Source organism: Calypte anna, chromosome Z (assembly GCF_003957555.1).
Source record: "Calypte anna isolate BGI_N300 chromosome Z, bCalAnn1_v1.p, whole genome shotgun sequence".
NCBI lineage: Eukaryota > Metazoa > Chordata > Aves > Apodiformes > Trochilidae > Calypte > Calypte anna.
This window is the reverse complement of record NC_044274.1, coordinates 35,138,932-35,155,381: the sequence shown is the minus strand read 5'-3', so window position 1 is coordinate 35,155,381 and position 16,450 is coordinate 35,138,932. Positions and strand designations below refer to the sequence as shown.

Sequence of the window (16,450 nt, the reverse complement as noted above, 5' to 3'; positions counted from 1 at the left end):
AAAACAAAACACATTATTCCTACAAATCTTTTATCATCCAGTGAGTAATACATTTTCTCTTAAATGACATCAGATTTTATGTAAATTTTTAGGAATGCTTTATTGTCTTAGAAAAGAAAGAAAGGAATATGACCAGACTGAAAACATTTGATGTTTTATTTGGCCTTGTGAAGCAAAACCCATTGTTGTGTAGTCACGGAAGCTGATTTGGAACTATTACTGATAAAGATCTGTACACACATACAAATCCATACTTTTGCAAGAGGACCCCACAAAATCCAATTGGTACTGTGTAGTGTAATGAGGCAACCAGGTGCCACTAATTGCCAGGGAGTGAGCATGAGCTTGTGTCAAGCCCACCTGTGCCCAATTAGGGTGGGCCCCCACTGCGCATGAGCAGGACCGGGGGCCAATAAAAGGTGAGTCCTGAGACACAGGCTCAGCTCAGTCCTGAGCATGCTTTGCAGAGAGGTCAGTTGCTCTTGGAGCACTGTATTACCTTCATTGCACCACTAGCGCTCATCGCCCACAAGGTGAGGCTCTGGTGGCACAGCTGGCTAAGCCGCAGTAGTGCAATGCCAAGGCCCCGGATTCGAGACTCCTCAGAGTCCTGTGTCTCAGGCCTCACCTTTTATTGGCCCCCGGTCCTGCTCATGCGCAGTGGGGGCCCACCCTAATTGGGCACAGGTGGGCTTGACACAAGCTCATGCTCACTCCCTGGCAATTAGTGGCACCCGGTTGCCTCATTACACTACACTATTGGACTCTAGAAACAAAACGAGGCCAAATACTAATGCAGGCTCCTCAAACAGATAGCATTAATTCTGCCATAGAAAAAGTACATTTTTTGGAAACATATGAAAGGGGTAAACTTATTATATGTTTAAAAAAATGTTAAAATCCCAGAAAGATTATTTAAAACACCTGAATGATCTTGCACATTGAAGCCTAGTAATCCTAGTAATCCCTGCTGTTATACTTGAAAAATGAATTTCATTGCCTTCTACCTAGAAGATTTTATTATTCTGCTTAACCTCATTTGATGGTTTAGTTCTGTGTTGGTTTTCCCGAGATCTGTATAGAATTCTTCACTGGACTTTTTCTTAAGCTGGGGGTTTAAGAACAAATGAACAACCCGGGGAGAGACCTTAGCATTCACTTAACTTGAAAACAAAAGTTATATCAGAAAACACTCAGAGAATTTCTAGATTTTCACTGTCCAAATCTTTTCTAAGCTGATAGGAGTGCAGAAATTGCAGAGTGCTGAAATGTAAGTAGCTAGTACCTTAGTAGTTATGCTCCTTTGTAACCATACCCAAAAAAACAGTATTTGAATAAAATTTGAATTTTTTTAAGAACAAGTGTCGAAGTCTCCTCAATTCCTAGTGCATTCTCACACATTCTAAGATTGTACATCCTATAGACATTACCTCTTTACCTTGCAGTGGCATACCATGTTTCCAACGAGGACTAACATGGAATTACAGGAAAATGAGAACATGGACTGTGATGAAATCAAGGCAGGTGTTTGCCCCACCACTGGTGAGGTTCAGTAAAATTATTCTTGTGCCTCTCCCTTTTCCCAATGAGAGAAGAATAATTAATTCACAAGACAATTAATCACACCTCAATAAAGCTGGCATGCATTTATATTTTTGCAGTTCAGCACTGTGGCAAGCCACATGAAAGTTTACACATTTCTAAAATACAGTGATGTTCTCACAGCCACAAATACTAAGAAATAGGGGAAACATGTCATACATCTGTTTTAATTAATTAGAACAGGGCTTTGAAATGACACAAGATGAGTCACTAAGTCACTGGAAGTCACAGTATGCTACTGCTGCTTCCCAGACATTCCCCTCACTGTCTTCATGCACATTTTCAAATGGCAATTTTTTTCATCCTGCTGGAAGACAGAAGAAAAGATGTGTCCTGTGAATAGGCCTGCAGGATACCAAGACAGGGTTCAGTGAAGAACTGTCCCCTTCCAAGTCACAGGGCTTTAGTAATATGGGAGCCTGCTGCAGGAGAGAGATGTTGGCCACAAAGAACCAGGTTCACTTGCTGTGCTGGGTCTCAGAAGTAACTTTCAGAGGCAGAGGAATGGAAGCTGGACTAAATAATTCTTAATCTCTTCTGCCCTCCTCACTTATTTGTGCTCAACTAACATGTTACTCAAATGTCTCATTGAAAAATGGTTGGGGAAATCTTTACATAATTTTAAAAAATACTCACTGAGCAGCAAAAAAAATTCTTATTAGAAAATTCAGCTTGCTGAATGCAGTGAAACTGATGTTCTGATGAATACCAGACAGAAGCCTGTAAGTTCACTGTTTTTTCTAATAATCTTTTTCCAGCTAGATACAGAAATCTGATCATTTAGTGCTGGACCTCTCTATATATAGTTCATTACAGAACACATGTTTTATTAATTTCTACTCCTAGAATAGAGATCCCCGAAATTAAACATCCAGAAAAAGGCAAAAAGCCTAGAAGACTAGTGAACATTTGATGTAAAAAATGTAATAGGATGATCAATTTTGGGAAGACATAATTTATCCTTTGGAAATATGCAGGCTCTATATGGAAGAATACTGAAAGCAAGAGAAACTCTGTTTTGTTTCCTAAAAGGTTGTTTCTATGGGTCGTTGTAAAGTGCAGCCTGATCAGCTGTAAAAATATGAGTTGCAGCTGTGCCATTTAAGATGTGGTTTCACCGAAAGAAATATAAGCAAAGTATATAGGTTTCAGGAAAAAAGAGAAGACACATTAATACTGGCAATCTTATTATCATGAATGCTGCACTCTGAATAACATATTTTATAGACTTGAGGGGGAAAAGGGGATTACCCTTTACTTCTGGTATGTCTCAATCTAATTTTTTATAAATAATATCCATACTATTTATAATAATGTACACTTAAGGAAATCATTTACATATATTGCAATGTGAAAGCCATACTGGTTTAAGCAAGGGCAAAGAGCTCTGTAACCATCGAATTAAAATTGTTCTTTTGCATTAAGTAACAGATTGCTTTCGTTAGGTTTTCTTCACATCCTATTCTACTCCTCTCCACGTTTTCCGAGGACTATCCTCAGCTCAGAGTCATGATGCAGCTACCGCGTCAGCCTCCACCACTCCTGTGACTGTCACTCGCTGAGCATCCTGAGGAGGGTGCAGTTGCACAACGCACTGCTCCTTCTCTCCCGAAACACTACACCTCGGGGACACACTCAACTTTAAAACCAGAAGATTGATTAATGTATTTTTCTTCATTCCCCTTTGTCGCACTATTAAAAGTTTAGGACAGAAGAAGAGCTTGCAGAGTGTTCGATTGCACCTCCTTACATCCTCCAAAGAAGCTACTCATATTTTTATGCAGTTCACCACTATGTTAACCTACAGATGAAATAACTTAATTACAGCTCCAATCAGGTCAATGTCTATCGAGAATTCTACAATTGCATTACATATCGAAATTTGACAGCAAAAGATAGGAGTGTGACCCCCAAATGAAAGACATTATTCCACTAATGAACCAGAGCAGCATCCATGTGAGACACTTACACTAACTAGACCTACATTTCAAGCAAAGGCAGTCTAAATAACCAGCACACATACAGGAATCAGCTATGATTAATGAAGGTTAACAGGAACCGAAAACCCACTTAACAAAACCACATTTTCAAATACAGCATATTAGACAGTAGCTTTGAAGAGCATCTAATATAATCCAAGGAAAAAAAAATCCTAACTTAATATACACTATTTGGAAACAAAGGTATTTCATTGCTCTCTTTGCACTAAATAGCATTCTAAATTACCTCAATTCATTTTTATGCATTTCAGCTATTTTCTTCTCGAGCTTTTGTGACTGCTTGGGAAAAATCTTAAAGTCACTGATGTAATTCTCTGGGTGTTCCTCAGGATCATAATCACCAAGCTCAGCTAAGCAGATCCAGAATACAAAACAAAAAGAGAAACATTAAATTGTAGTTTTAGTTAATAAGGAAAAGGTAAGTAAATACAGTGTAATTCAAAACACTTCTATGACCAGTAAGAATCCATCATCTCAAAAAATGCTGCTTTGAAGAACTGATAGCTAACTGAAACAACAAAACCCTTACAACTGCCACTTTAATCAATGAGTTTAAAGAGAAGTTCATGGTTTATTAACATGATTGCAGTAATTAGCAACCCTGATCTATTTATGTGACAAGAAACACGCTCTGTGAAACAGAGGCACAGGTAAAGCTTCCCCTTGGAGCACCTGTCATTCTGGTACCAGGCAGAACTAACAACACACTCCAGATTCTCCTCTTTTTCATATTATTTTATCCTCACTGATAGAAATTTGTTTAATTCTGTTGTAGCAGAGCAACACAGGCTGAAACATTATTTAAGGCAGCCCACAGTATTTGATTCCTCTTCTAAATGATGTGTCCCTTTGGCACCCAAACATGGCATTCAGTGTTTCAATTTTCTAATTAGGACTCTACTAATAAGATGTAGACTCAGTCTTGGTTTGGATACACTGCCTTGTAACACATAAAGAGCTTAGTCCATGTTAAGGCAGAATGAAGGGGACTTCCATGTGTATGAAGTCCCTAATCAGACAGCTAGCGAACAACTTCTCTGTATGCATACCTGAACTTGGCCCTAAGGAAATGATGGGGACAAAGAGTGGGAGATAAAAGAGAATTTTTCTTTTGTTTTGTTTTGTTTTTTTTTTTAATAAAAAAAGATAAAAGACCTTTCTCCTTGAATTGTCTACAATTTTTGTCAGATATTCCATCATCACATAAGTCTTCTTTACCGTAAAAAAAGTAACTGGATGACACTTCTGTCTGCTTAGTTACAACAGAACGGGCTACATAAACATCTAGGATTCAGACCAGATTTTGCTTTGTTTTTAACTAGAATGTAACATCAATGCAATTTTTACTTAAGAATCTGATGGTTTTAAACTTTCTATAAGTTTCAGCTTGGTTTTATTTGGCCATTAAATGACTCAGCTGCCTAAAATACTGTGTACATCAACACAGAGAAACAGTACAACTAAAAAAAGCACATAGTTTTTGCTATCTACATTCCTGCAAGAGTTTGAGTTTGTTTTTCTACTGAACACAGCAGTGAGTTAAGCATTTTAAAAAGCCTACTGATTGAACTTACCTTGGACAATACAGGCACCCAGGTAAGCAGCATCAGAAAATGAACATAGCAAACGGCCATGAAAAATGTCCCTTTTTATTTGTAGATAGAGGAGGTATCTGAAATACAATTTTTAAAATCAGGTTAAATCCACATTCTAAATACATGTTTACACAATGAAGTCTCAATTGTTGTAGACAGAATAGCATGTTGACCATAAGGAAAGGATTTCTTTCCTTTTTTTTTTTTTTTTTTTTTTTTTTAATTGTAGAAGAATCCTAGATGAAGTTGTGAGGCCCAGTTGACACCCTGAGGCCCAGGGACATGGCAGGCAGAGGGAACCTGATAGGGGGAATCTTTCCCTCTCCTCTCAGATCTGTTCTTCCCTCAGAAGAACTGGGGAGGCTCTACCTGCCCTCTGGTTCCTGCCAGCATTATTTCTATTGGCAAGAGGAGAGGAGAGGCTCTAAGGCCAGAACTTTCTCTTTTGCTCTCTTCTCCAGAGAGGAGTTCCCCAAGATGGACCAGCTCATAGCCCGGTGATTCATTCTCAGTTCCTTTCCCAGTCACCAAGCTGATTACAGCTGCACTGTTAAGCAGGCTCTCTTCTCTAGTAAAATAGACCATTTAAGCATGCCTTTAGCTAGATAAGACCAATACCTGAAGGGTACCATCAGACTCAGTGGTTTCTGCAGACTTTGCTGCTGCCAGTCCTCTCAAAACTTCAGCCTGAGTGTAGCCAATAATAATGTGCTTTATAAATAATACCAATGTCATGAATATTTTGCCCATATTACTTTCTTCTGTGTGTACCAAGAGTTCCTACTTACAGTGAGTTCTACACTAAAGCAAGACTGGAAGTACTATCTGAAGGGCAAGAGAAATTTTCCTCCTTTCTTTGTATTTTTTCTAAATGTTATGTATTTACAAGACAGTTACCACTGAGAAAAATGATTTCTTATTTTCAACACATCCCTTCACTGCACTACATGAATCTTGCACTTCAAGGCCTGTGATTTTTTTTTATTTTTCCACATCTTTTTGCGTTTTTTTCCTGTATTCAATGTCCACGACAGCTCACTAACTTAATTCAATAATTTGGTACTGCTGCAGTACAGGTAGTTCCCAGAGGAGAATTGCATCAGAGTGAACCAAAGGCCTCAGTGAGATACAGTAGAAATTCTTAATCCACAAAAACAATTTACTCAAAAAGGCTCATTACATGATGCAGATATTACTTGTAACTTGGGCAAATGAGCAGTCCCTATACTAAAACTTTTGGTAAGTGCTGACAGGATGAAAAATTAGGCTGTGGTTCTCCAGAGCCATTATTAGCTTGAAGCCAAACTGAGTTCACCTTTTGAGAAGTGCCAAAAAAAGCCACCTATAAAAGAGCATCACAAGATTTTGCAGATTTTCACAAGATTTTACCTTGTTACCAGAGCTGTAAAGTAAACAGATCTTAAGTAATAGTGCACACTGGTGGTTTCTGAGGTTAAAAATCACTATAATAAGATGCAAAAGTAAATAGACTTCTGGAAATGTAAATTAACCCACTGCTCCAAATCTACATTTGCAGACATGAGGCTGAGATGAGAACTAAGAATCTGGAATCTCAGGACAGTACCAGGTTAAAGTCTCCAGCTAGATGCATGGAAGCAGTTACATTTCTATGAATATGTTGGTATGTAGAAGAAGAAAAATTAGCTTTGCAGGAAGTTCATTCCCATGGAACAGGATTAGGCACCGATCTTCAAAGTCCAAGGAGAATGGAAACAGTCAAGAATTGACTCCAAGCACCAATTCAAGAGTCAAGATACCTCTCTTTCCCTGTCTCTCAAACACTGCAATAAATCACAAGTTACATTCCTGAAGTAAGATGGCAGGTAGTCCTCCTCACCCCCAATATACCGCTGTTTTATGAGAGCAAACTTGAAAACACACATACATTAATTCAGTAGAATTTAAAACATTTTTTTAAATACATACAACATACAACTGGAGCATAGACAGTTCCATATAAATATAAGGAAGAATTTTTTCACTGAGCACTGGAACAGGCTGCAGGGAGGTTGTGGAGTCTCCTTCCCTGGCGACATTCAAAACCCACCTGGATGCATTCCTGTGTGACCTGCTGTAGGTGACCCTCCTTTGGCATGGAGGTTGGACTAGATGATCTTTTGAGGTCCCTTCCAACTCCTAACTTTCTATGATTCTGTGATTTTAATCTTAAACAAGATATACATGGTTTTATTTTCCCCAGAAAGAAATTAAACATGAATAAACACAGGTATTGTATTAGTTTATATAGTTGTTATACCTGTTTGTAATAAGAATCTACCCAAATTCATCAAAAAATATCTCCTTTAATTGCAGTCCTAGCTTCATTAGTATAAAGAAATCATGCTCTTTCAATCTGAACTGTCAATACATGAATCTATGCCATTTATATTAAGCTAATAAAAATGTTTTATTATCCATTTCCTCCAGCTAGATCACTGGCTCTAAAAGGTATTCAAAATAAATTAAAAAAAAAAAAATATCAGATTTTAAAACTGCAATTTCCACTCTCATTTTCCACAAATTCAGAATGAAACATTTTTCATTGTCTTTTCTTTCTAACAGACCAGGGGAAATTATTCCTTTATATAATAATTGGATAAACAAACATAGATTCACACCTTTTGCTTATATATTTGTTAACATAAAATAAATATTAATAATCAGAGGATTTATAACCAAAACAGCACATAAGATATTATTTTAGGGAAAAGAACATTTGTGCTTCAAAGTTGAGTTCTTCCCAGTGATCATCCTGGGATGAGAGAGCTGAACACAAGCCATGTATGCCAGCGTCTGTCAGAAACATGGGCCACGGATTTTTTTCACCTGTCTTTGCTTTAAATTATACAATCCCTAGGTCTTGCTAGTCTGAGGAATCTCCCCTGTATGAAAGGGTGTTGGCTGTTGCAATGCTTCACTGGCTGTTTGGAGGGTGTCTCTTAAATCTCTTAAATTATCTCACTGATAATTTTTTTTTAAATAAAAATATTGAAGTTAATAGTTTTATGTCTCTAAGGTTCTGTAATAGTAGTTAATGCACAAATTTGACCACTGAAATCCTTAATGGTCTCAAACCTCAAATGGTCTGAAACTGCATTTTCTAAGAATTATTCCACTTCTGAGAAAAGAGAAAGAAAAACCAAAACAAAACAACTCTAATACCTCTGAGAGAGAAGGCAGCAGTCAAGAGCAAAAAAGAAGGTACAGAGCACAGTTCACAGTGGAAACTCAAGAAATTGTTGGCTGGGTCTGAATGTGTTTTTTAGAGACCACCCAAATAGCTAGCTGTACGGAATCCTGTTCATCTTCAAAGCAAAAAGGGCAATCTGAAACAAGACTAAGACCTTAAGAAGTTCTTTCAAGTGAAGGAGATACACACACTTTGGACTGAAAGCTGATGTTGAAAGCCTTGCCAAAGGTTGGCTCAACCTGAGACACTTCCTATAATCCTGATAAAGTAATTTATGTTGCAGGTCAGCAAAGAGTAATTAATGTGTACCTGACTCCTGGATTCTGTAGGGTTTATGCCCGTACTCAAAAGCACCTATACTTAAAGAAATAACTTGCAAAATCAGATCTGATTTTGCTGCTTCTTGTGTCCTGTATGCTTCAGTGCTTGCAGTCTCGAATATCTATCATTGGAATAACCTCACTTCTATCTATTATCTGTTTGCAGTACAGATGACTCAACTCCAGGTTAGCCAAGCACTTCTTCAAACTGCAGATGAAGGGTCAGCAATATCTATTCTTGGTTTCAACCAGGCTTCATGACCCCCAGAGACCACATTTCTAACTGCTTAGCAGTCAAATTATTTACTTATTTTAAGATGCTCAATGAGGCAGGAAAGCTTTGACACAGCCAAACTTTGTGGTTTGTCCACATAGTGTTTTTTTCTTGTGTTAAAGTCTCTTCACTCCCTTTATTCCAGTAACAAGCATCTCTCCCAGTGGTGCTGCAGCCTTTGCAGGTGACAGACACAGTCACCTTGAGAGATCCAGAATTCTGGATAGTCATCAACCTCTCATTTCTGTGGTCAGAATAATGACTGCCACTTGATCTAGCAATACATGGGATTGCCCTCCTGGTTGCAGAGCTGGCCAGGGCCTCCATAACTAGGTATGGTCTTTGGCTGGGGAAAGAAAAAAGTGTGAAAAATTACCGTGCCAGCCAGCTGTTTGACAGAGTAAAAGAAAACCTCTGTCGTCAGACAAGAATTTGTTTTGCTGATGAATAAAGAGGGCAAAGAAGCAGTAATGACAAGTTTTAGACAGTGGATACATGCCCCACCACAGCACAGCTCCTCTGCATGCTTCTACAATTGAACTGCATCTTCTCAGCCCTCCTTCCTTCCTCTTGGAGAACTACAAGAAGACCTCTAACCTTGTAAGGTTGCCTTCTCCCAAAGGCACAGCTCCACCAAAAAATCCAGGATTCTCCTGAATAATTATTTTCCTTGCCCTGAATACTATCTCCAAGCCTGGCAGCGCTTCTGCACATGTTTTTACTAACAATAAACTCACTTGCCAATTGACATTATGGCCTCAAGAAAAAGAAAAAGAAAAAAGACTTGCAGAGGCCTGTGTGCATACCACAAGAAAAGCAGCTTCAACTGGCCTCTTCTGGAAATAAAAGCACAAGGCTCTTCCAGCACAAGGCAGTATCAAGTACAGCTGTTTGAGATAGGATCAGTCAAGAACTCCATGCACGCAGCTGCACTGCTCTTCCTTGCCCAGGCTAGCTCCCTCGGGGCTTTTGAATTTATGTTTACATACTCCAAGTCCTTGCCATTATGTATGATTTCCAGTTTAAAAATTTTATTGCTTTTCATGAATCAATGTACTCATTAGTCTGTTTTATGACAGCCTAGTGACTGAAGAACTGCTTCTTGGACTAGGCAATATGGATTTGAAAAAGGGCATGATGAAATCTAGTTGAAATAATCCATCTTTGGTTACTGCCACCAGCTATTCACCCATGTCCTCTTCTAAGTCTGTTTTTAATACAATAATCATGGATTACTGCTGATACAGTATTATCTGTAACATTTTAGATCATTCCTTTGGGACCTCAAATGACTATATTATCTCATTTTAATTATACACACAGAATAATTTTAATCATAATAGTGAACTCCTGAATAGCCTTTTTTCTTCGTGTGTTTCTGTGCACATAGCTTAAGAAAAACCCTTCTCACCATTAAGTCTATCATGTTCACTGGAAAAACAAAAGGAACGCACTGGAAATATGGAAAAAAATTAGAAGAAAAAAAAATTAGCAATAATACTGAAAATGTACATATTCAAGGCCCCAACCCTAATCTTGTGTAGGACCAGACAGAATACAGACTGCAGAGCAAATACTGATTTAACAAGAAACTGAAATTCTCTGTTACAAGGAGATGTAAGGACCTGCTTGTCATGTTGTTACTGCCTAATTAAGAAGTAGTGGCTATTAATCTCATTAGAGATGATCATTCAAGACGGTAAAATCATGTTTTCTGAAACCGAAGTGCTTTGTATTGACTTTAGTTCACCTGTGATAGACAATCAGATCTAGAAATCCATGGATGTACCATTCAGAAGACCCTGATGTTCTCCAGATAATACTCAAAAAGCAGAATTTAAAAACTCAGATAGTCACAGCATAGAAAAATATCCCTCTTTTACTAAGGCTGAGCACCTCTCTGCTTAAAATACACAAACCATGCAAAAATCCATTTTCACTATTTGTGTTGCAGTCTGCTAAGTCTCCAGTGTACCAGAAGTAAATGCAGAGGCCAAATCACTTGACCAAAATAAGTTAAATCCTCAGCACTTTCTCATCACAATTTTTTAATTTTTTTTAAAAGGCCTTGGGAAAACTGCCTGAGGAGTTTAAGTATTAAAAATTTTAGTCTTTCTCAAGCAGGTTTAAAACATGCACAGCCTCAAATGCCCTGCAAAGAAAGCAGTATTTCCAAGAATAAGGACAGATCTTCTAAATCCATGTTGACACAGTAAGGAGATGAGTTAAGGAGGTTAAGCGCAGATGTGCATTAAGAATTGGATTTTGTTGAGAATTCAGGTTTCCCTTGGTCTGTTATTACAGAGGCAGGAGAGCTCAAGGAAACAGGCTCAATGGCCACTGAACTTGCCTTGTGAATTGCAACCCTAACACCAGCTGACTAGAGAAAAGTAATCAAGGACCCACACAGAACCTCATTCTGCAGAGAGAGGCAAAAGTTTTGCCTGGAATCCACAGAATTGCTTACTTAGCAACAATTTATCAAAGTGCCTTAACATACAGAAGCAGGCACTGATTTTATTTCAAAAGCATAGCTATGGAGGGGACTGTCAAATAGAATGAGGGAAGATGAAAGTAAGTGGCTGAAACGGTATGACGTGATTGGTGATATTCACAGACATCCTTAGTGGGGGAACAAAATGTAGTGACAGGCTAGCACGTGGCTTAGTCCTTTGCCCAAGGCACTCCTGGCCTCTGAACACACAGTATGCAAATATTTTCAGTCTCTTATGAGTTTCTTTTCATATAGTATAATAATAAAATTGTCAGAGGGATGACTTCAGCATTTCCTGAATTTTTTTCCACCTGTAAAATCACAGAATAACCCAAGAATTAGAGTCTAGCTCAGCTGCCAAAGATGGGACAAAAATGAAGCAGTAATAATCTGAGGTGACAAGTCCTCTGTTCTCTCCCTGGGAGTGATGCCTAACTCCTGAATTGTATTTCTATCCATCTTATACTACTTGCATGGAAATCAAACAGTTATCCCATACACATACACAGCTTCCTGTATTGAATATATGCTAATTTTTTAACATCAGATATTGCAATGGAAAAGCAGGAAAAACCAGCTATTTTTAACATCAGTATGTCTCCTTTATGTCTCCACAGTAGTTCATGAGAGTTATTCCTATAAAGCTTTTAAAGAGACAGTGACTACAGTAATCTACATGGAAGATTTAGACAGTGTTAACTAATATTCTGGACTAAAGAGAAGCATGGCAATGTGACAGGATGATTCTTAATTTCATATCCAAATGGGAACTACAGATACCCCTCAGATTTCTACCGAGCTGAAGAAGCAAAAGAGAAGCTCTGTGACATGCAAAGACATGGAGAGGAGCTAAAATGAAAAGCACTATTGCTTTGACTCAGCTGACTGTATATGCAGCTATGAAGTACGGATGGCTTTTAAGTCAAGAGGAGCATAGTATCAATAATTTATATTCAGATCATCTTAAGCCCACACTGTAACAGAAGTGATTGTCCAGTTAGCAAAGCAGAGCTAAATAAAATAAAATAGCACAAAATAACATAACATAAAATATAAAATTTACCAAAAAACCAAATAACTCTCAAGGTTTCATGACTGTTCTCTGCTAAATACTAATGGATCATTTTCTTCTTGAATTTCACCCACCATTGCAATTCAAGGAAAAAAAAAAAATTTAACTCAACACAATTTAGAACAGTACCTTGAATATAGCCTCCAGTTCAGACAATGAAGCAAATTCTCAGAGGCAAGTTATATGATTACATTTCACTTGCTCAGTTCAGGAGCATTTCCTGTAATTCATTATTGTGTAAGAAACCTGGGCTGAGACAAAGTGAAGCTTCCCAAATAATAACACTGGGAAACTATAAAGCTTATCAGACAAGTAAGGGTGTTATATGCACTAGGTGGACATACAAAAAGATAAAATAATTCTCATTTTAAGGTATTAATAACATTCGTTTTAACAAAATACCATAAAACACTTCTCATACAGCAAGTTAACTTTAAAAATTAATTTGAGAAGTTCCAGCAAAGCCTAAAAACATACTGACAACAGAATACAACTCACTGAGCTAAGTCTATGCACTTTTCAGTTCAATAAAACTTCTGGGCAGTTAAGCAAAACAAACAGAAAAACAAGTCATTTATATTAAAGCTCTTGAATAAGGAAAATCTATAGGAAGTTCATACTCCGGCTTACAAGAAGTAAAATGCTCATCCAACAACAATGCAAATACCTTGCCTTTCTTGTTTACATAAGGCTTTGGAATTTCACCCAAGATAAACAGCAAACATCAACAGCATCTTCCAGCTACTCTATACAAGCTATAAACGTAACACTTAGCAGAATGGTAAGCTGTTCCTGAAACTTTCAGTATGAGACAAGGCATAGCGGGATCACTCCCCATTCTTGGACTGACTTGTGAGCATAAGAATTTGCAGGGCTTGGGGAAACTATCAGGGAAGGACTCAAGGCAACAAGTGCCTAAGGTGCTCCATGTGTCTGCAACATGAAGCTATTAGTAAGCTATGTGACCTGCTGACTACTAACGTGGTAAAGTGAACATACAGTTCTACACAGCTGGTGCAGAGGTCAGAAGAACTGCCACTTTCCTACATGTGTCCCCCTGTCCCCACCTAGTACATTTCTTGAAAACAGCCAGTGCAATAGAATATTCACAATGGCTATCAGCAAGGACAAAACTCCTATTCCGTAAGTATGACTGATCTGTTGCAGAGGTGTATTTTCACAGCAAAGGCTTAATGTACAGCAGAGTCGTATTTTAAAAATAAGGTCAATCAGTACTTAAAAATAATATCTGCTTTGTGCTCCTAAAGACACATACTAGAGAAAATTCAGTAAGGCTATTTCTATTGCTGCTGAAAAAGTTACAGCCACCACTAAATTAAGCTTCACAGCTTATTTCACACACAAAAGAGAAAAAACTAAGCCTCAAATGGAACTTACTCGAAACCACAATCCTTGCCAAGGGAAGAGTCAGGATAACCCTTGCCCAGTCATCGATCATTGCCTGTCTTTCTAAAAATTTTTCAACAGCATCACTACTTCTCTGTATGTTATAGAAAAGTCCCATTAAATGACACTTAAAAATCCCTATGTACCCCAACAGATTTTAAAAAGCTAACAGTAATGCAAATGCCTGTCTACTCTAGTATTTTAGCATAAGCAGTGAGACCTTACCCTATGCAAAAAACTGTCTTATTTTAACCTTGTTAACAATGTACATTAAATGTGTTAACAATGTACATTAAACACACAGACAATACCTGGTGAGCTCTTCTTTAATCTTCAAGGGTTCATGTGGGTAGAATTTGACTCTAAAGCACATGGTATATGGTGGGTGAGCTGAAAGATTAAAAAAAATCCATTAGAACAGAAGTAAACACACATTGCCCCAGCCACTCTGAGAGAGTGGCCTCCAAGAGTCTTAAAAAATGGCATATGTGATGGTTAGCTCTGAAGCATAAGGTAGGAATTCAAATAAACCCAATAAATATTATATATCCAAATATATATATGTATATTATAATATACATGCAAAAATAATAGTATGTACAAAAACGGAGGGCAAAGCCTGTGAAGCTAAATTATGCAAACCAGTTAGTAAATGGTTATTTGTCTCACAAGACTTATTGCTTGACCCAAGAAGCACAAAACACATTTGAGAAGGGGTGGTGTTTTTTCTGCAAGTGATAAAGCGGAGGCACTTGTCACAGTGAGATAAAAAGATATTTCATGTACTTGTTATTCTTGTAATGCCTAGGCTACAAAATGGAAGAAAATGTAAAATAAATGAGCTTAATGAAGTAGAACTGTTTCTGTTTCCAGTATTTAATAAACTTCCCACCTACTCTGGAGGTATGGCAAATGGGATAGGGGAGAAGGGGAGAGGAGCAGACTAGAGAGGAGGAAGGAAGTCACAGTAACCAATTCTGAAATCAGTGTCTCTCAGTTCAACATCAATGAACACAGCTTTATGTCCCACTATTGCACCTCTTGTAGCACTCAAGATATTAACTAATCATAGGCCAGTGATATTCCAGTGATTACAGGAGAGACAGAAAGCAAATCAAAGTCTATTATTCTAATCAGAGGTATCTTGTGATAATCACATTAGGATAAAAGATGTGTGAAAACCAAGTAGAAGGCTTAAAAATGCAGGTAGGCAGAGCCCTCATATCTATCTGTAGTGAGGAAATGCTCATGTTTTAAATTATAGTTCAAAGAGAGAAGGAAAGCACCGCATCGCCACCAGGTAAATAGTGTGGGAAAAAGAACCACCTATATTACACAGGCCAATGGTAACTGGCAAATCATAACATTTATAAACCCCTAGAATCATAGAATGGTTTGGGTTGAATGGGACCTTAAAAATCATCCAGTTTCAAGCCCCCAGCATGGGCAGGGACTGACCAGGTTGCTCTCAACCCACTAGGTTTAACCAGGTTGCTTAAAGCCCTATCCAACCTGGTTTCCAATACTTCCAAACAGGGAGCATCCACAGCCTCCCTGGGCAACCTGTGCTTGTGTCTCACCACCCGCACAGTAAAGAATTTCTTCCTACTATCTAATCTAATCCTATCCTGTCAGTTTAAAGGCATTCTTCTCTCATTCTATCACTATATACTACTGACCAGTGCCAACCCTTGAGCAACAACACTCATCACTGGTGTCCATTTAGACATTGAGCCATTGACCACAAGTCTTGGAGTGCAACCATCCAATTCCTTATTCACTGACTGGTCCATCCACTGGACCCATAACTTTCCAATTTAGACACTAGTATGTTGTGGACAGTGTCAAATACTTTGTGCAAATCCAGACAGATTATGTCAGTTGCTCTCCCCTTATCCACTGATGCTGTGACCCCATCATACAGAGCCACCCAAATTTTTCAGGCATGGTTTGCCCTTGATGAAGCCATGCTTCTTGCCACCAACCACCTCCACCTTTTCCATGGGCCTTAGCAGAGCCTTCAGTAGGACCTGCTCCATGATCTTGCTGGACACAAAGGTCAGGCTGACTGGCCTGTAGTTCCCTGAGGTCTTCTTTTTTTCCCTTTTTGAAAATGGAGGTTATGTTTCCCCTTTTTCAGTCAGTGGGAACTTCACCAGACTGCCACAAATCTTCAAATGTGATGGGAAGGGCCTTTGCAACTTCATCTGCCAGTTCCCTCAGGAGCTGTGGATGGATCTCATCAGGTTCCATGAACCTGTGCACTTCTTTAGATAGTCTCAAACCTGCTCTTCTACTATGGGGGATCTTTCTTCTCCAAGTCCTTGCCTTTGTCTTTTGCAACCTGTGTGGCCAGGGGCCTTGTTGTTGAATACTGAAACAACAAAGTCATTGCATACCTCAATCTTCTCCATATCTTGTGCAAACAGGTCTCCTGTTCCATTCTGCAGAGGCCCCACATTTTCCCTAGTCTTT

The 16,450-nt window shown here is 38.4% G+C and overlaps 1 protein-coding gene across 1 annotated transcript in view; it reads right to left on the bottom strand.

Moving 5' to 3' along the window:
* The window catches only part of FRMD3 (FERM domain containing 3), a 123,266-nt gene that overhangs the window by 34,058 nt on the left and 72,758 nt on the right, over nucleotides 1-16,450 (bottom strand). Inside the window, exons 4-6 of the mRNA XM_030467411.1 lie at nucleotides 14,287-14,365; nucleotides 5,177-5,274; nucleotides 3,829-3,952 (exon numbers count right to left, since the gene is read on the bottom strand). Coding sequence (XP_030323271.1) covers nucleotides 3,829-3,952; nucleotides 5,177-5,274; nucleotides 14,287-14,365 — 301 coding nt within the window. The remainder of the gene's footprint in view (nucleotides 1-3,828; nucleotides 3,953-5,176; nucleotides 5,275-14,286; nucleotides 14,366-16,450) is intronic.